This window comes from Uloborus diversus, chromosome 9 (genome assembly GCF_026930045.1).
Source record: "Uloborus diversus isolate 005 chromosome 9, Udiv.v.3.1, whole genome shotgun sequence".
Classification (NCBI taxonomy): domain Eukaryota; kingdom Metazoa; phylum Arthropoda; class Arachnida; order Araneae; family Uloboridae; genus Uloborus; species Uloborus diversus.
This window is the reverse complement of record NC_072739.1, coordinates 38,817,036-38,837,134: the sequence shown is the minus strand read 5'-3', so window position 1 is coordinate 38,837,134 and position 20,099 is coordinate 38,817,036. Positions and strand designations below refer to the sequence as shown.

Genomic DNA, 20,099 nt, shown 5'->3' with positions numbered 1-20,099 from the left:
TAATTCTATAAATGCTAGAAGAAAACAATGAAACCACTGTCTCTGGGAAATATCTGAAAACTAATTACAGCCATCGTATGGGGGGAATAGCCCCATGTCATCACCTCAATACTGGATTCAGTGCAAATATGCATACAGAGGAATTCCCCCCCCCCCCAGAGATTTAAAACCTAATTTTTTACATCAGAAAGCTAACCTAAGGCTAGATGAATGTTTTCATCACGTTTTTACATACATTACGTCAAAAGCCGTGGACAGAATGACCAAAAGGGAACAATGTAAAAAATCAAAAAAAAAAAAGACTATCATCTTCAGACGAAGAGAGCTTGAAATTAAACATAGATAATGTGATGCAAATTGATGATGGAGAATTTGTAGTCAAGGGCTTTACATCCAACAACGCCTATTTTTTGTAAAAAGTGATACTGAATGTGACAAAATTAAATGTCCGACATGCACCGTTTGTATCCATCAAATGTTTTGCACATGCTTAGATTTCTGCATTCGAAATGTTATGAGAAAACTTTGAACACATGCATAGACTAAAATTTATTTGAATGGAAAATTGTTATGAGTCATATGAGGAGTCTTTTCAACGAGAAAGTGCCTATCAGAAGAGGAAAATGAGTTCAACTTTGTAAATTTAAGAGGAGGAAAATTACTGAGTAAGAATGGCAACATTTTCTTCTTTAATTGTCACAGGACAGGAAATTATACATTTTTAAAAAAGCAACAGCAGGATATTTTCAAATTTAAAGAAAATAGGTGATGACTAAAGCATATAAAAGCACAGAATTCTCAATAGTAACTTCAGTCAAGGTTCACCAAATAAAATTCGATATAACAGTTGACTGTATGAATGGAATTTGCTAGGTTTTAGCAGTAGAGCATTGTTAGTTGCTAATCTCTCCCTAAATGGGCAAATAAAATCCAAGCTTTATCCCGATCAATATAGCCACTGTAAACACATTGGTTTATAGTTCATTATTAGAGACGTACCGAGTACTCGGTAACTACTCGGTACTCGGCCTACTCGGCCAATTTGCCAAGTACTCGGTACTCGGCCAAATTCTGATCAGATACTCGGCCAATACCGAGTAGTTGCAAAAAATTGAATATTGTCGAAGGCAGATACTAAAATTTATAGAAAAAAGGGCAAGCATTATATTCTGCAAACATTTACAATTAAAATTTATAAGTCAAATTTTAAATTTTGAGAATAATGAAGTTTGTAATGCTTCAATGGAATAAATCTTTATTTTAATGTCCCCAAAGTTGATAAAAATTATTTATGTAAAACTATGCAAAAAAAAGTATAGAAAATATGGAAGTTTTATGTTAAAAATGGATTTTTGTTACAAACAAAAGTTAATTATGAAAAATTATGAAAATACCTTTGCTTAAAAAATAAAAGGAAATAAAACAAAGTTAGAAGCACAGATAAAACAACGTTAAAAGCACAGTGCAGGAACACTGCAGACATGTGTTTTGGCATTGCAAGGAATTCCTTTTTCAATGCACAACATGGGAGCTCGTGGATTTAAAGGCATCCGACAAAAGTCAGATTTTTTTGTCGAATGTCTTAGCATTCTTTAGCTCACATGTTATGCACTGAAAAAGACGTTCCTTGTAACGGGGGGGGGGGGGGGCAGAAACACATGTCTGCAGTGTTCCTGCACATTTGTTGTGTTAAAATTATTTATGTTTTGCGGACTAAAACTATAATTGATTGGTATAAATTTGTTTTAATTCTAACTTGATTAATCATACCTTTTATTTATTTATTTTTAATTTTAAAAATATTTTTTTTTGTAAAATTTTTGACACAAACAAAATTGTTTATATAATGCATAAATGGAATTTCAGCAGGAATTTAGTTTTAAAAACTATTATATGGACAAGGAGGTCTATAGTGTCGGTGGTTCTTCATAAAACATAATTGGTACTTGGTAACTCGGCCGAGTTGTGAAAGGCCGAGTACTCGGTAACTCGGTACTCGGCCGAGTAGTAAAAGGCCGAGTACTCGGTACTCGGCTACTCGGCGAAAGTGCTACTCGGTACGTCTCTATTCATTATATTTGACAAGATGCGAGCAAGAAATAATTGCTCAAAAATTAAAACAAGGGACAAATTTACAGTATGTTCAAGGCAAATTTTGTCCTGTTTTTGATATTTTCTCACAAAATACAGTGTCTTGAAAAATGTAGTTTTGGACACTTTCGGAAAGTTTTGTACACAAGGAACTTGGACAGGATGGTAAAAACCATGGGTAATAAACTTTGATATTTTTAGTTTTGTCCAAAACCTTGCCAACGATGAAGGATACCGTTGCATTTTGTGTGCGCAACTAGAAGATGCTGAAATTTCGAGACTATTTTTCAAAAGTGAAAAAAAAATTTGTTACCTCAAATATTGAAATCTAAAGTCTTTATGTCTGACGACACATCACCTTATATAATGCTTAGACAAACCTCTTTGGGATAATACTAAAAAAACTCCTCTGTACTAGACACATAGAAAAAAATAAGTAAAATTAGCATCTTGGTGAAGAATCCTGATACTGCTTGCCAAGTTTAAGTTGTTTTATTTTTTAAATCAGACAGACACACAGTACTTCAACACACACAGGCTGTTAAATATAATTCTATAAATGCTAGAAGAAAACAATGAAACCACTGTGTTTGGGAAATATCTGAAAACTAATTACAGCCATCGTATGGGGGGAATAGCCCCATGTCATCACCTTAATACTGGCATCAGTACATGCATACAGAGGAATTCCCCCCCCCCCCACCCCAGAGATTTAAAACTTAATTTTTTACATCAGAAAGCTAACCTGAGGCTAGATGAATGTTTTCATCACGTTTTTACATACATTACATCAAAAGTCATGGACAGAATGACCAAAATGGAACATGGTAAAATATCAAAAAAAAAGACTATCATCTCCAGACAAAGAGAGCTTGAAATTAAACATAGATAATGTGATGCAAATTGATGATGGAGAATTCGAAGTCAAGGGCTTTACATCCAACAACGCCTATTTTTTGTAAAAAGTGATACTGAATGTGACAAAATTAAATGTCCGACATGCACCGTTTGTATCCATCAAATGTTTTTGCACATGCTTAGATTTCTGCATTCGAAATGTTATGAGAACACTTTGAACGCATGCATAGACTAAAATTTATTTGTATAGAAAATTGTTATGAGTCATATGAGGAGTCATCTCAATGGAAAAGTGCCTATGAGAAGAGCAAAATGAGTTCAACTTTGTAAAATTAAGAGGAGGAAAATTACTGAGTAAGAATGACAACATTTTCTTCTCCAATTGTCACAGGAGAGGCAATTATACATTCACAAAAAAGCAACAGCGGGATATTTTCAAATTCAAAGAAAATAGGTGATGACTCAAGCATATAAAAGCACAGAACTCTCAATAATAACTTCAGTCAAGGTTCACCAAATAAAATTCGATACATCAGTTGACTGTATGAATGAAATTCGCAAAGTTTTAGCTGTAGAGCAATGTTAGTTGCTAATCTTTCCGTAAATGGACAAATAAAATCCAAGCTGTATCCCGATCAATACAGACACTGTAAACACATTGGTTTATTATACAGTGAAATCCCGTTACAACGAACTCCGAGGGACCGACAAAATATTTCGTTGTAACGAAATATTCGTTGTAACGGAATTTACTTAAAATTTTCTTTATTTTTGTAAAAGTGTTAGTTTTGCAACTCTGTACTCTAATATAATTAAATCTGCAATATTTATCGTAACTAACGATCGCAAATTTTATCAAACACATTATTTATTCTGAAAAAACAAAGAGTAAAATATTTTTTAACACTGACCTTTTATTTATCGGTTGTCTTTACAAAAAATCTGTTATTTTTTTTGCACGAGAGATTTCGTCCCAGAGGACACTACAAAAGATTCCAGTTTATGAATGTGGGAAAAAATTAAGTCGGGTACATCGCTCTGAGATGAAACAAATTGCTTTACTTTTGAAAGGAATTCAATAGCCTGAGTTGCGGTGACGTTTGGGTCAGCACACGCTGTATCTTCATTCTCACTTTCTTCACTTAGTTCACTATTTAATTTAGAGTTTTTAATGGAATCGATGATTTCCTGGTCAGTAATTTCGGCACAGGTCATTAAACCATCATCTGCTGTTATAAAATCGTCCAGTCGGACGTCATCGGGGACAGAAGTACGAGCCTTGACAGTACTCCATAGATCCTTTAAATCGGATTAGTCAGCTTCTACGGAATTCTTATCTCCCTCGCATAGCTGCGCATGACGCCAACAATTGACAATTGTATTTTCGCTAATTTCGTTCCACGATCCAGCAATCATCTCTATGGCTTCTTTGACGTTCGGCTTTCTTCCACTGTCATTTTCGATGCCCAAAAGAATGTGCCTTAACAGCTCTGATAATGCCTTGATCAAGTGGTTGAAGAACGGAGGTGCAGTTAGGCGGGAAGTACTCCGCACGAACAAAATCTAAATTAGGAAGATCATTGTGGGCGGTGCAATTATCGATAAGAAGGAGTACTGTTCTGTTTTGTTTTTTCATATCCTTGTCGAAATTAAGTAACCAATCATTAAAAAGGCTTTGCGTCATCCAAGATTTCTTATTTGCCCTGTATTCGCAAGGTAAAGAATGAGTTTTTAAAACATCGAGGCTTTGCTGACTTACCGATGATTAAAATTTTTCGTTTCTCCGTTCCCGATTTATTACAGCAGAAGGGAGCTGTTAATCTTTGCTTCGAAGATTTACCGCCGACACATTTATCTGCTTTAAATGTCAATGTTTTTTGCGGCTCAAGCTGATAAAAGATACCAGCTTCATCTGCATTGTCTGGACTGTAGTTTTCTATTAAAGCGGCTATTTCGCCAGACCTCCATTCACTTATTGATTGGGCAGGTGCAGCACTTGCTTCTCCGCAAATTACTTTCGCAACTACACCATATCTGTCTCTGAAGCGATTCAACCAACCAATGCTTCCTTGAAAATTTTCCACTTCAAGCAGTGCTGCAAAATGGCAAGCTTTCTCTCGTAGCAGTGGGCCGTTGATGGAAATGTTGCGCATCCAGGAACCACTGAAACACAGCAGAGTCAACATCTTGAAATGGAGCTGGCCGCATTCGCTTCCGACTCGGTCCAAGCAACGATGATTGCAATTGTGCTTCAATTTTCTTTCGATCTTTTAAAAACGTAGATAAAGTTGACGCGGATATGGCGTACTTTTTCGCTGCCTCCGATTTCTTTAATCCATTATCCACTTCTATGATAATAGCCATCTTTTCTTTAAGAGAAAACTGCTTTCTTTTGAGAGTCGCCATTTTCACCAAAAAAACACTCCGTGACCCTTGGTCAGAATTTTAGTGATTCTAAACTAAACCACCCGCTGGCAAGAAGAATGACGTATGCTTGTCTTCTCATCGCGCTGACGAATCAGGAGCCACTTTGTCCGATTTCTCTCTTCGCACCTTACAGACGTGAGTCACTGGCCACAAGAAAGTTGCAATCTTGCGGATTCCCCCCTGACAAATTCGTGGGGTACCATGCAATAGCGCATGGCTAGACACTGGCTTTTGTTTGGCTTACGTTTCAGCATGAGTGGATTTCCACCTTGAATGGCTCTGTTTCAGAAGTACAAACGGAGTTTTCACGTTACGACTAACGAAAGTTGTTTTTTTATTTCCAAAAACAGCATTAAATGAAAAATATTCAAACTGACGCCAAGAAAAACCTTTCGTTGTAGCGGATTTTTGTAAAAATTCTTTTCGCTATAACGAGATTTTTTTTACATTATCTTAATGGGGTTTTAAACGGGACCGAACGTTTTGTTCGTTGTAACGGATATTTCGTTGTATCGGTATTCGTTGTAACGGGATTTCACTGTATTTGACAAGATGTGAGTGATATTGAATGTGACAAAATTAAATGTCCGACATGCAGTATTTGTATCCATCAAATGTTTTGCACATGCTTAGATTTCTGCATTCGAAATATTATGAGAACGCTTTGGACACATGCATGGACTAAAATTAATTTGTATGGAAAATTGTTATGAGTCATATGAGGAGTCTTTTCAACGAGAAAGTGCCTATCAGAAGAGGAAAATGAGTTCAACTTTGTAAATTTAAGAGGAGGAAAATTACTGAGTAAGAATGGCAACATTTTCTTCTTTAATTGTCACAGGACAGGAAATTATACATTTTTAAAAAAGCAACAGCAGGATATTTTCAAATTTAAAGAAAATAGGTGATGACTAAAGCATATAAAAGCACAGAATTCTCAATAGTAACTTCAGTCAAGGTTCACCAAATAAAATTCGATATAACAGTTGACTGTATGAATGGAATTTGCTAAGTTTTAGCAGTAGAGCATTGTTAGTTGCTAATCTCTCCCTAAATGAGCAAAAAAAAATCCAAGCTTTATCCCGATCAATATAGCTACTGTAAACACATTGGTTTATAGTTTATTATATTTGACAAGATGCGAGCAAGAAATAATTGCTCAAAAACTAAAACAAGGGACAAATTTACAGTATGTTCAAGGCAAATTTTGTTCTGTTTTTGATATTTTCTCACAAAATACAGTGTCTCGAAAAATGTAGTTTTGGACACTTTCGGAAAGTTTTGTACACAAGGGATTTGGACAGGACGGTAAAAACCATGGGTAATAAACCATGATATTTTTACTGTTTTGTCCAAAACCTTGCCAATGATGAAGGATACCGTTGCATTTTGTGTGCGCAACTAGAAGATGCTGAAATTTTCGAGACTATTTCTCAAAAGTGAAAAAAAATTTGTTACCTCAAATATTTAAACCTAAAGTCTTTATGTCTGACGACACATCACCTTATTATACAATGCTTAGACAAACCTCTTTGGGATAGTACTAAAAAAACTCCTCTGTACTAGACACATAGAAAAAAATAAGTAAAATTAGCATCTTGGTGAGGAATCCTGATACTGCTTGCCAAGTTTAAGTTGTTTTATTTTTTAAATCAGACAGAAACACAGTACTTCCACACACACAGGCTGTTAAATATAATTCTATAAATGCTAGAAGAAAACAATGAAACCACTGTGTCTGGGAAATATCTGAAAACTAATTACAGCCATCGTATGGGGGAATAGCCCCATGTCATCACCTTAATACTGGCATCAGTACATGCATACAGAGGAATTCCCCCCCCCCCCAGAGATTTAAAACTTAATTTTTTACATCAGAAAGCTAACCTGAGGCTAGATGAATGTTTTCATCACGTTTTTACATACATTACATCAAAAGTCATGGACAGAATGACCAAAATGGAACATGGTAAAATATCAAAAAAAAAAGACTATCATCTCCAGACAAAGAGAGCTTGAAATTAAACATAGATAATGTGATGCAAATTGATGATGGAGAATTCGAAGTCAAGGGCTTTACATCCAACAACGCCTATTTTTTGTAAAAAGTGATACTGAATGTGACAAAATTAAATGTCCGACATGCACCGTTTGTATCCATCAAATGTTTTGCACATGCTTAGATTTCTGCATTCGAAATGTTATGAGAACACTTTGAACACATGAATTGACTAAAGTTTTATTTGTATAGAAAATTGTTATGAGTCATATGAGGAGTCTTTTCAATGAGAAAGTGCCTATGAGAAGAGGAAAATGAGTTCAACTTTGTAAAATTAAGAGGAGGAAAATTACTGAGTAAGAATGAAAACATTTTCGTTTTTAATTGTCACAGGACAGGCAATTATACATTTTAAAAAATGCAACAGCAGGATATCTTTAAATTCCACGAAAATAGGTGATGACTAAGACAAATAAAAGCACAGAATTCTCAATAATAACTTCAGTCAAGGTTCACCAAATAAAATTCGATATATCAGTTGACTGTATGAATGGAATTTGCTAAGTTTTAGCTGTAGAGCATTGTTAGTTGCTTGCTTATCTCTCCCCAAATGGGCAAATAAAATCCAAGCTGTATCCATATCAATACAGCCACTGTAAACACATTGGTTTATTATATGACAAGATGTGAGCAAAAAATTATTGCTCAAAATTTAAAGCAAGGGACAGGCTCTTCAAAAGAAATTTGAAATCTTCTTTTTCGTGCACAGCCCTAAAAGATTACATCATGTAACATTTTTAGCTGGCAGAGAAATCACGATGATGCGGTTAGTGTCCCTTTACTTTTAAAAAAATTCTTGAACATTGAACACAATCCTGCCCTTGTTAGTAAATTTTTAGGAGTAGAGAATGTAGAATTGGAAGAACTTGAATCACAGGATGTTTTCTTCATAAAAATCAGCAGCACCAAGCTCAAAAAGACATTCAAAAATAATATAGGAACATTGACTTGATTCATGGCACTAACAGATATGCTTTTAATTTAATTACATTGCTTATAATAAGCACTCAAGCACCTTAACAAGGATTTTCAAATCTGTCAATGCAGAGCAGAACAAAGACGAGTACGTCAGAGATGCCTTCATTTGTGGCTTCAAAAACTCACGCATTTGCAAAAGACTGCGGGAAAACTCCACTGTCACTCTGGAGAATGCTTTTGATCAAGCCAGTGCCCTGGAGTTGGCTGAGCATCACTCAGCTTCTTACCTTTCAGAAAATCCTTCTACAAATGAGACACCACAAAAAGCCCGAAAGATTATGATACTCAGCTTGCAGCAGTCACTTCAATTTGCTCAAAAAGGTGTTATTTCTGTGGAAATGAATACCATCCTTGGAGGGCTTGCCCAGCAAAGGATTTGATATTTGGAAATAGTGGGAAAAATAGGTCATTTTCAGATATTGTGTAAGTCCCCATCTCAACAAAGCAAATCACAAGAATCCAGTGCTTTGTCATACCTCCTCGTTTCTGCTTGTCTTCCTCCATTGCCTTCAAAAATCACCAACTCAAGTGCTAATGAATAATGGAGTGAAGCTAAATGCACTCATCAACACTAGCAGCTCCTTAAGCTTTATCAATGTATTACATGCTCAGAGGTGCTGAATACAAGCGAACCCTTATTATGGAAAAATAACCATTACAAATTCGTCATTGACCACAGAAGTTTCTTGCTGTTAAAATTGAGACATCAAGCACAAGTAGGTTTTTTCTACATTAGTTGATGAACAGTTGGTGAGCCCTCAACTTCATCTGTTGGAACCTCTTCAATTTGTAATGTAGACTTATTTCACAGTTCAGTTGGTAGACCTTCAACTTCAACTGTAGGCCTTATGCCTATGTCACTAATGCCTTCCCATCCGCCAGTAATGGTATTTCCTGAAGACATCCGCCCCTATTCTAAGGTATTACTGAGAAAAGAAATGAGTAAGGGGGAAGGATCTTTGATACTGACGGATACTACAGAAAAAGAACGGAAAGAAGTGGAAAAAAAGAAAAAAAAAACATAAGTGAAAATCTATGAAAACATCAAAAGCATTTTGAAAGACAGCTGTCAAAAAGATTTTTTAAAGGCAGCTCAGAGTTGACATTAATGGAGATCTTCCTGATTTGTGTGACGAAGAGGAGCATTCTGAGGAGGATTTTGCCGATTTGGAGGATCCGGATGGTTCAGTTATTAAAGGTGGAAGTTTTGTTCTTGCAAAACTTTGATTTAAAAAAAGCATAATATTCTCTGCTGCTGAAGTTGACTCCACTGACGATGATATTTTTCAAGTGAAACATCTCAAAAAAGATGAAGTTTCCCAAAAGTTTGCTAGAGTGGACCCTAACAGTTATGTATTGGAGAAATGTGTTGTTTTTTAGTTACCTCATCCTACATTATCTGGTGGATCAAAATGACAGCCGATAGCTTCAAAACTGGTTTTTGGTGTTGATTTATCAAAGTACAATGTAGGTTAGCTGCTTTGTTACCTTGATAGAATCTTTATTTTTTGGCATTTTGTTGCTTTCAAACTTTTTGTGTTTTATATTTGCTATAAATGCATGTAAAATTACTCCTTTAAAGACATATGTTAAAATCCCAATAAATTTGAGTCTTTTTTGCCAAATACAAGGAAATTAACAACTAGGTTTGAGGTAATTTAACAGAGCTGCTTATCTGAAACTGAAGTAAATTAGACAATCGTATAAAATATTTTTTGATAGGAAACCATCAGCAAATGCACTGAAATTGTATGGAAGTAAAGTGAATATTAGAATACCAGAAGGAAAGAGAATCAAAATGGGATAAAAAGGATGAGTTTGGAATTTTGCTTACTGTAAAAAACCTGTCTACAACACTACTGTTGGGACCTAAAAAATATTGTTATAGACAGGCTATCGTTATAAACAGTTTGATTATTTGTGCTGACATTTTGCTGGGACTAAGGAAAATATTGTTACAGACAGGTTTATTGTTATAGACAGTATCATTATACACAGGTTTCACTGTATACAGAAGTTGGACACAGAATTATGTAGAATAATAGTTGCCAGGCATGTTGATGTAATTGAAGATGATGGTAAGTTGCGATTATGAAGATGACAGACATGGTCAAATTGATAAAGAAACTGTCTGAAGAAGTGTCAAACGGGTCAAGAAATAAAGAGAATTCCAGAGATAATACGAAAAATGATGACAAAATTAAAAGTGAAACAAGATCAAAAAGGCAAGTAAAACCACCCAGTCAATTAAATGAAGAATTCAGATTGTGTTGGTGCGAATTTTTGATGCTACGATTCCAGGAAACTTCGAGGAAGCGATAACATGCAATAAAGCTGATCGATGGAAAAAGGTAATGGACAGGGAGATAAAGTCTTGTCAAAAATACTTGGACAATACTAAGAAAAACAGAGAATAAAGAAATTCCAGATGCGAAATGGGTGTTCAAAAGGAAATCAGAAGATGTTCTCAAGGTCTTGCTAGTAGTTAGAAGCTTCCAACAAAATGACAGTATTGATGTTACAGCTAAAATGCTAACTTTACAAAAATATCCAAGCATATAGAAGTGCCTATAATATCATTATGTTCATGAAAGTGTTAAAGCTGAAGTTATTAAAATTGTTAAGATTTATTCAGATTCAAACATTGCTGACATCGTGACATCTTTACTAAATCATTACGAAAAATGAAATTTACTATCTTCAAAAAAATGTTGAAGTTAACATGAATTTTGTTTTTGGCAGAATACTAAATTGCAATAAGTTTAGTTCAACGTTTTGGGTTAATAAAAAAAATATTTCTGTTATGTTTGTAATTGGTAAAGATAATTGTAAGGAGGCATGTTGAATTACGATAAGTACATTCACCTTTACCATTGTGGTAACAACTATTAACTTTATACTATATTTGAAATGGTCGTTCCTACTGTTACGTTATTTTTCGATATTGTGTTTTTTTTAAATAAATATAAATAAAAATGTGTCTGATTCTCTAATTTTCATTAAGCAACCTGACAAAATCATAGAGTTTACTTAACACTAATAATAAGTTTATTTAGTTTAAAAATAATCTTTTACCATCCTCTCTTTTTTTGTTTGTTCCACTGACTACGAAAGCCTGCTCCCACCATGGAGAGCAATTAAGTGTTTCCTTCACATCTTATATCTACTAGCTGCAAAGCAGTTGTCTGCATTAGATTGTCATCTAGATTTTGTAGTGATAGGTTTTAGAATTCTGAGAGAGACTAGAAAAAATTGAAACAGGTATTACTTTTGCAACCACAATGCAGTGTAGTGTGCCTTTATTAGGTTAGGAATGACTATTTTTTCCTAACAATTTATGTTCAACTACCCAAGAAGAACAGAAAATATTTCATTAATGCCTACTTAGTTGATGGAGGACGGACCCCTGTTCTAATACATAAAAAATATCTTCAAACAAGTAACTTTGACCAACTCATGCAAGAGGTTCAACTGATTCGAGTCTAACCTTGACTATGCTCAATGGGCGGGAGTCTATCATATCAACCAGATGACTGGCACCTCATGGAGATTAACTAACAGAAGTTGCTGAGAGTACAGTTGAAGAAGACGAGGTCTCCGACTCTGGCTTTGAATCAAGATGCTTCTTATTTTGTACCAGCCGAGTGGTTAATTTCACCTCCCCATCCAAAGTGCGCTTAAAAAGGAGGCCCTGCAGGTTATGTTGCTAATTTTTGACTGTTATATTATTAACTGAAACTTAAAAAGTTTTCTGTTTTCTTTAAGAGCAACACATAAAATATTACTTGCTTTTCCAGTTAAAGAACATCTCATCTCTTGTATTTGTCATATTTTGTGCACTAAAGCCTTAGTTAGGTATAAATGTACGTGTGCCTAAAGCGATTAAAAAATGTTTAGCAAACTTAAACTTTGATGCAACATATGGGTGGGAAAAGCTTTGGCGGATCTCAGAAAGAAAGAGGATTGCAAGCGATTTTTGAGGCCAAGGTACAAAAGAAATTTGTACTTTCATGGTCAGAAAAGTATATAATAGTATCAGTACTTTAAAAAGTTCAATTTATTAGTAGGTATACTGCTGACAAGGAGCTAAAGACCTTAGCCAAAGAGAGAAACACTGTAAGGGAAATGAAAAAGCAGAACAAATGTATGCAGCCACTTGCGAGTTTGAATTTTAATAGCGATTGTTTGGTTAATTGCGAAATATTTGACTTTACTTGAAACAAAAGCAAATTTAACCCAAAAATAACTTACATAGTCAAAGCCAACCACCACATTGAAATTATTCGAGACATGATGAGGAAAAACCATCTTGAAGATGCTGAAAACATCACAACTGGGGATTTTTTTTAAAAAATGCAGATAAATAAAATTTTTATGCAACATTTGCTTTAAGTTGCTAGTTAATGAATATAAAAGCAAATCTCCGACAAAACACTTTGGGAAGTCCGATTTTCTACAGATAAATCGCCTGCATTTTTATTAATGAATTTCTGAGCAATATAAGAGAGGATCTGTTGGAAGAATGACATAAAAGTACCCTCACCCTATACTTGCAACCTCCCCTGTGTAAAACTTTATGATTTGGGAGAGAATAACGGAGAAATGAAATTGTGGTACAAAACATAGAATAATGATCATCATCAAGGATTTAAACAGGAGCAAAATATTTTTCTCGACAGTAGCCAAGGCCAACTTTGCCCAGCTCAGTTTTTATGACCGAAGGCCATGGGCTGCAAGATGTTCCTGTTGAGTGGTCAGTCAAATGCGGAACCCCCAAGGTTTAGTTTCCAAGCACACTTGGTTCGCATTTTATCGACCCTCTGAAGGGATGAAAGACTGAGTTGACCATTATCAAACCAGAATGCAAATCCAGGTCTGCGAGTGGAAGGGCTCCCCTATACCCCTAAAGGACAGGCCAGTAGAAAATATTTTTCTCAAACAGAAAAAGCCCAGACTACTCTCTTTTTAATCCCCCCCCCCCCCCCTCTATTAAAACTCCTTATCTTTACTAATAATAAAGCTGAAAGTCTGTCTCTGGACGTCTGTTACGCTTATATAGCGCCTTGACCATTCAGCTGATTTCTATGAAATTTGGCACAGCATGAAGTTTGTAGCATAGGGGTGAGCACCTCAAAGTAATTTTTTAAAAAATTGATTTTGTTCTTTTTCTATTTAAATTTTAAGAACATTTTGCCGAGCAAATTATCATAACATGGACGAGTAAATTACCATTACATGAACGAGCAAATTACCATAACATGAGCGAGCAAATTAACTAGCAAATTGGCGAGAAATTCATCATCCATTATTTGTAGAATCTGCACAAAACAGCCTAAAAATATCTGCATGCAAACTCACAGTCGTCTTGACATTAGCATGGCAGATTTCGAACACATTAAAGATTTTAAGGAAAAAGAAATGACAACATGCCTTTGTGACGAAAAAGGAATAACAACAAAACAAAAATTTAGGAATAATAGCAAACTACCTTCTGGGGTACAAGGAGCCACCTTTTTCAAAGCAAAAAAGAACGTGAGCTTAAGGATGCAAACACATCAAATATAAGTTAAATTTCTACATTAAACCCTAAATTTATTTTGTCTAATCCCCGTGCAGCTATAAACTTTTTAGTAATTTACCACTTTTCAATTCGCAAAGAGTCGTTACAAATTGAAAAGTGGTTCTTTGTAAACCCAAAACACTAGTCTCTGGAATATTTGCAATTTTGTGCTATGTAAAGTTTTAAATATTTCAATTTCGATTTATCCCCCTTTGCTTTCAATCATGAATCTATAAAAGCAAGGACATAACTTTTTTCCATTAATGTAGCTACAGATTGTGAAAGAAAAAAAAAATCTTTAATATAAATTATTGGACAATACACATTGCACACAGCCAGTAAAAGTATGAGGTGCAAAGCATGATGTCAATATTATTCAAGCTAGGAGGAGCAGCATGAAAGAAAAATCTAGCACAGAGAGAACAAAAGTTGGAAAACATTTACATTTTCGTAGTGAATTCTATGATAGTACCCTTAAGTTGCAAGCCTTATGATTTGGAATTGGTCACAAAAAAGTAATAAGTTTTTTTTGAATAGCTCAGAGAAGCTTAACCCCACTGTGGGGATTTGTTCAACGAAAATCTTTCAAAATGCAGTTAAAGTTTGTATGCAGCTTTAAGTCAAAAAAAGTCATTTTGAAAAACTGGAAAGAAACAAAAAAAAAACTCAATACAGTTATGTTTGCTTTATTTCAAATCCAAGGTAAAGGAAATTGCACGAAAAATTATACGAAACAGCAATGATACAGAATCAAGGTTAGAACGCATACTACGTACGTCCAAAGGCGATTGATTTCATAACTGAAAAAATAACCAAAGTACAACTAAATATTGTGCATTGTTTTCAACTGTTTTTAATGCCAAACATTTAATATTTCTAGCATTGAATAACCTCATCCATTTCTTACTACACTGCTACAACGATTTTAATCAGGAATCCAGGTACTAAAACAATTAGCACCTAGCTTGTAAATGAGCTTGGTACTTGTTTTAGATAATTTTTAAAAAGATAAAACTACTGGCTGCAAAAATTTGGAAAGCTCAGTTTTGAAGCTAATATATACTTAACTTAAAGTATAAAAACTGCATAACATATGTTCACTTTAAAACATCTCGACTTTTTTTTCTCTTGTGTCAAAAGATAACAGTCAATAGGTAAACAAACAAAGATAAATTTTGATCTGAATTTGAAGAGCATAAAAGATTGTATTATGGGACTGAAAGTAGATAATAAATATAACTGCACTTGTGATACTTCATAATAAACAACAATAAAATTTTAAATAAGAGAAAACAAAACCCAATCCTGTGAGTTATATCCAATTGATCACACCAATTTCAAATCGCAAATAAACGATAAACATATCCAGTGCACAAAATTTTCTTTTGATTTTATCCATTAGAACGTTTTAATTTGATGTTAAGAAACGTGCAACACTCAGCAGTTTCAAAACTCTTTGGATATGATCCAAAGCACTCTTCTCAATGTTAATACTGGGGGTTAAATGCACAACTTACACATTGTATACGAATTACCCAAGACAAACACAACAAATACTTCTTGAATACTTCGTTAACTTTTACTCATTGCTGAAAAATAAGTAATCTTCGAAAACATGATAAACACTCATCAACACCAAGTTATTTTTAACTGTGATTTCGACATCGACGGTATTTAACTAAAAATATATATTTATTCCGTAAGTCGCATCCATTCTTTTCTTCTATTTGCACACACTATAACGGCGTAGAACTTGAATAATTTGCCCGATTTTAATCACGGGATTCAAAACTATAAAGAACACTAAGGTGATAAGAAAGAGCATGATCCGTCAAGCACTATTGACACTCACCCTGGACGCATAGAAGAGACATACTTCGCAAAAAACAACTATAGTAGTTGTTCAATAAACACCTGGATTACATAATCCACTGAACCGTGCAGTTATCCCGTTCAACACACCGTTCATTCCATGGCGTTTAGAAAACACCTCCTGTATGAGCACCAGTATTCCATTAGAAGACACATTTCCGCCATATCGTTACGTCACTGGTGACGTCAATGACTGGCGGACTTCAGAGCAGACTCGGAGGCAGTGGCTGGAGCATGGAGCGGAGTACCCCTCTTCGAGCTGGAATACCAAATCGTAGTAATCCGACATTTTTGCTCTCGCTTTTTATTTCTCTTTGAATCGTGAATATATAAGTTAATGTCAATCGCTTGAAAAGGTCAACATACTTAAACTGCGTTTGTGCTCTCTCGACGCTTCGCGTTAAGAATAAATTTACCTTAAAATGTCCGAAGAATGAATTCCATGTTTCGGAACTAAATCGATAAAATTTTATTGTTTTGTTTTGGTTTGAAAAAAAAAGTACATAATCATGCGATTGAAAGAAATCCTTGTAGAACTGAATTTCGAGATTACACGCGTTTTAAAGAGTTGAATCTGTTTATAAAGTTTTATTATCAATATTTTCAGCAGATCAGGGCTTAAAAACCCTCTGGTTTCGAATTCAAGGGTATTTAAAATAGTGATTCGTCATTTGAATCTTTTTTGATAGAAAGAGTGCATGCATGTTTACCTTAAAAGAGTCATTACAATGAAGAAAGCTAATTGTGAATAATGGAAAATTTATAAATAAAAGAACCGAAGGCATCAAAAAAAAAAAAAAAAAAAACGAAGACAACACAGAGGCGCACAAATTCAAAAGCACACAAGAGAAAAAGGAGAAAGAAAAAAAAACAACTGAATCGCACAGGTTTGAGGGCGCATAAAGAAAAAAAAACGAAGGTGCACACGTTTGAGGGCGTATAAAAAAAAAACAAGGCGGACACGAAAACAACAAGTGTGTAAAAGAAATCCGTAGGAGCTTAGGTCGTCAGGTTTAAAGGTGCAAAAGAAAAAAATCTCACAGGTGTGCAAAATACCAAAAAAAAAAATGTCTTAAAAGAAAAAAAAAGACTCAGATTCATAGGCGAAAAAAAAAGCGAAGTTGCACAGGTTTGAAGGAGTGAAAAAAAAATCTAAGGCGCACACGTTTGAGAGCGCAGAAAAAAGCAAAAGTGCACAGGTTCGAGGGCGCAAAAAGAAAAAAACACGAAAGTGCATACGTTTGAGGGTATAGATAAAATAAATATAAAAAAAATTTTCGAGGGCGCAAAAAAAAAAAAAAAAAAAAAGAAAACCTGAAGGCACTTAGATTTGAGAGCGCAAGAAAAAATCAAAGTCGCACAGGCTTGAGGGCGCAAAAAAAAAAAAAAAAAAAGCGAAGGCGTTTAGGATCAAGGACGGAAAAAAATACGGGGGCGCAAAAAAAATGAAAGGAAAGTAAACGCAAAGTCGTACAGGTTTGAGGGCACAAAAAGGGGGGGGGGGACGAAGGCACGCAGAGGGCGGTAGGGAGCAAACAGACGGGAGAGCACAAAAGGAAATAATAAAAATAAAAATAAAAACATGAAATCGCACCGGCAAGATAGCACCAGAAGAAAAAAAAAAGTCGCAGATGTTCGATGGCATAAAAAGAAAAAAAAACGATGGATCGAGGGCGGGGGGGAAAAAAAAGTAAAATCGCACTGGTTCCAGTTTACCAAAAGAAAAAATCCCAGAATTGCACTGGTTTGAGGGCGAAAAAGAAGAAATTCTGAGTCGCACAACGCACAAGTTCGAGGGCACAAAAGAAAATATAAAAGTGCACATAGGCGCACTTAGTGCACCAAGGGAGCAAAAAAAAGAAGAAAAAACGAAGGCGCACAGCTCCGAAGGCACAAGGGACCACAAGTCCGCCTCAGTTACCATCAAAAGGCTGTTGTGCCCTCTCCTTCCGGCCCCCAAAAAGGAAATTTCTGGTTGCGCTAGTGGAAAGTCTTATGTGCCATGCAGGCGCAATAAGTGCTATGGATGATGACATTTCTTATTCTATAGTGATGACATTTAAAAAAGGTTATTTCTTTCTTTTCTGTAAAACTGACTTATGCTGGTTACAAAATGCATCAGTTCCCGTGGACACGATAGGTGATGAACTTGTACACCTCGGGCTTCCCAAAATTAGATTAATTTAAAAATATATAAATTAGTATTTAAGAAAAAATGTAATATCTATTAATTTCTTTTTATTAAAAAAAATCGTAAGAAATTATTAAATTATGTCTTTATCTGTCACACATCCAAGAGACTCCATAGTAGGGATGCGCCGATTAATTGGCTGGGTAGGACCGATTAATTGATTACTTAACCAATTATTTATAACCGGCCAAATTTTGCGGATTAAAAGGCGGAAAAAATATTTTCTAAAATATTTTTTTAAAGCATGCCTTAAACAAGAAACTATGATGAAAAATTTGTTAGCAAGAAGTAAACATAATTTTCTGCAACAAATAGTTGAGAAACTCCGCAAAAATGAATGAAAAATTAAAGGATCATTTCCCAAGTTTTTTTATAATAATCTCACCTCAGCTTTTGATAACATAACATTTTTTTTCTTTTTTCAGTTATATTATTCCTTCTAACAAAACATATGATATACATTCTACAACTGACTCTTTAAATTATTAATTTTTGATTCAACAAAAAATTAATTATTATTAAATATTATTTGATTAAAAAAAAAAATACGTACATAAGGTGAGTTCGAGGGTGTTCCCTAATTTACAAAAATCAGTTTCTGAAGGATGGTGCTCTGTTAAAAAATCTTGCACTTCTACCAAATTTTTAAGGTTCATTTTCAGGTCCTTTCTTAAGGTTTTCAAGCATATATTATGGTAATTAAAACACATGCAGAAGCTTTAAGATCTCTTTTAAGGTACTTTTTCTAAGGGTCGACTTTCCCCACGTGGCGGGGTAAGTGCAACCATTGGCCATTTTCATCACTCATTTAGTATGCTTGCATTGAATCACGCATGAATGTTACACTGTATTAATGAATTTTAAAGTATATTTTCCATTAGAAACTTATATCTACAGTTTTTTTTATATAATTATGGTTTTTAGGATTAACTTGATCTCTATTATACATATTTTGATTTGCCCAATTCACAGAAGACCAAATCTCCTTCCTTGATTTTCTAAATAGTTAATTTTTTTTCATATTTTCTGATTTCTTTAGCTAGTAAAGCTTATCGTTAATTGCTTTTAAACTCATTTCTGTCTCATAATCATTGCTTTTATCTTAACTCTCTGTATTATTTCTACCAATTGAAGAATAGCAGCAGTTACCTCTACCAAACGAAGATATCCAACCTCACCTAGCTTTTAAATGGTCTACAAAAATTCATTTTTAAACTCCAAATTACTTAACAGCTCAGAGCCGTGTCCAAGGGGAGGGTTTTAGGGGTTAAACCCCTCCCATTGAAAGAAAAAAAAATCAATGAATCATGAAACGATTTTCCAAAATGTATTTTAAGTTTTAATTAATTTTAGAGTTAAACTCTGATACAGTATTCACCCTCTTTAATATTTCCCCATGTTTAACAATTAGCATTTTCCTCAATTGTAGGATTCCCAAACCCCTTCGCTTCTAAGTACTTGAAGAAATTAACGACGGAGGAATGACTGAATAGTCCGGCAATGCTGTAAACATGCAGGGGAAAATTATTTAAAAGAATATTAGACAATGAAGTAGCCCCCCGCCCCCACAAAAAAAAAAAAAAAAAACTTAGGGGCAGGGAAAATGGTTACTTTGCTTACTGTTAGGTTTTTTTTATGGTACGCCTTTAGTGTTGGATGAATTAGTCTTTTCAAACATTAGAAAAGTGTTTCTATGCGAAACAGCAATTTCTTTTAAATAAAATTCTTATTTTCATTAAATTCCTGTTCAATGTTATTTGGTGGAAAAACAAAAGAAAAAAAAAAGAAAGAAATAAACTAGCATTAGGTGGCATAAAAGAAATGTGTGCTTTTATAAAATGTTCTACTGTACAAATAAGATTTCATTAAAAAAAACACACACACACACAAAAACGTATAAAAAAATATAAAAAAAGCCTAGTTATCGAACTAAAATGAACTATTCAACACGCGTAGTTAGTTTTCCTTTGACAACGTAAGTTACAAAGGCAAAAAGTTTCAACCCCTCCCTTTATGAAATCCTGGACACGGGCCTGTAAACAGCTTCGCTAAAACTATTTAAT

At 34.5% G+C, this 20,099-nt stretch overlaps 1 protein-coding gene across 1 annotated transcript in view; it reads right to left on the bottom strand.

The window, feature by feature from the left end:
- The window catches only part of LOC129230167 (uncharacterized), a 98,910-nt gene extending 82,900 nt beyond the window's left edge, over nucleotides 1–16,010 (bottom strand). The window contains exon 1 of the mRNA XM_054864568.1: nucleotides 15,826–16,010. Coding sequence (XP_054720543.1) covers nucleotides 15,826–15,847 — 22 coding nt within the window. The 5' untranslated portion in view covers nucleotides 15,848–16,010. The remainder of the gene's footprint in view (nucleotides 1–15,825) is intronic.
- Between the last annotated feature and the right edge of the window lie 4,089 nt (nucleotides 16,011–20,099).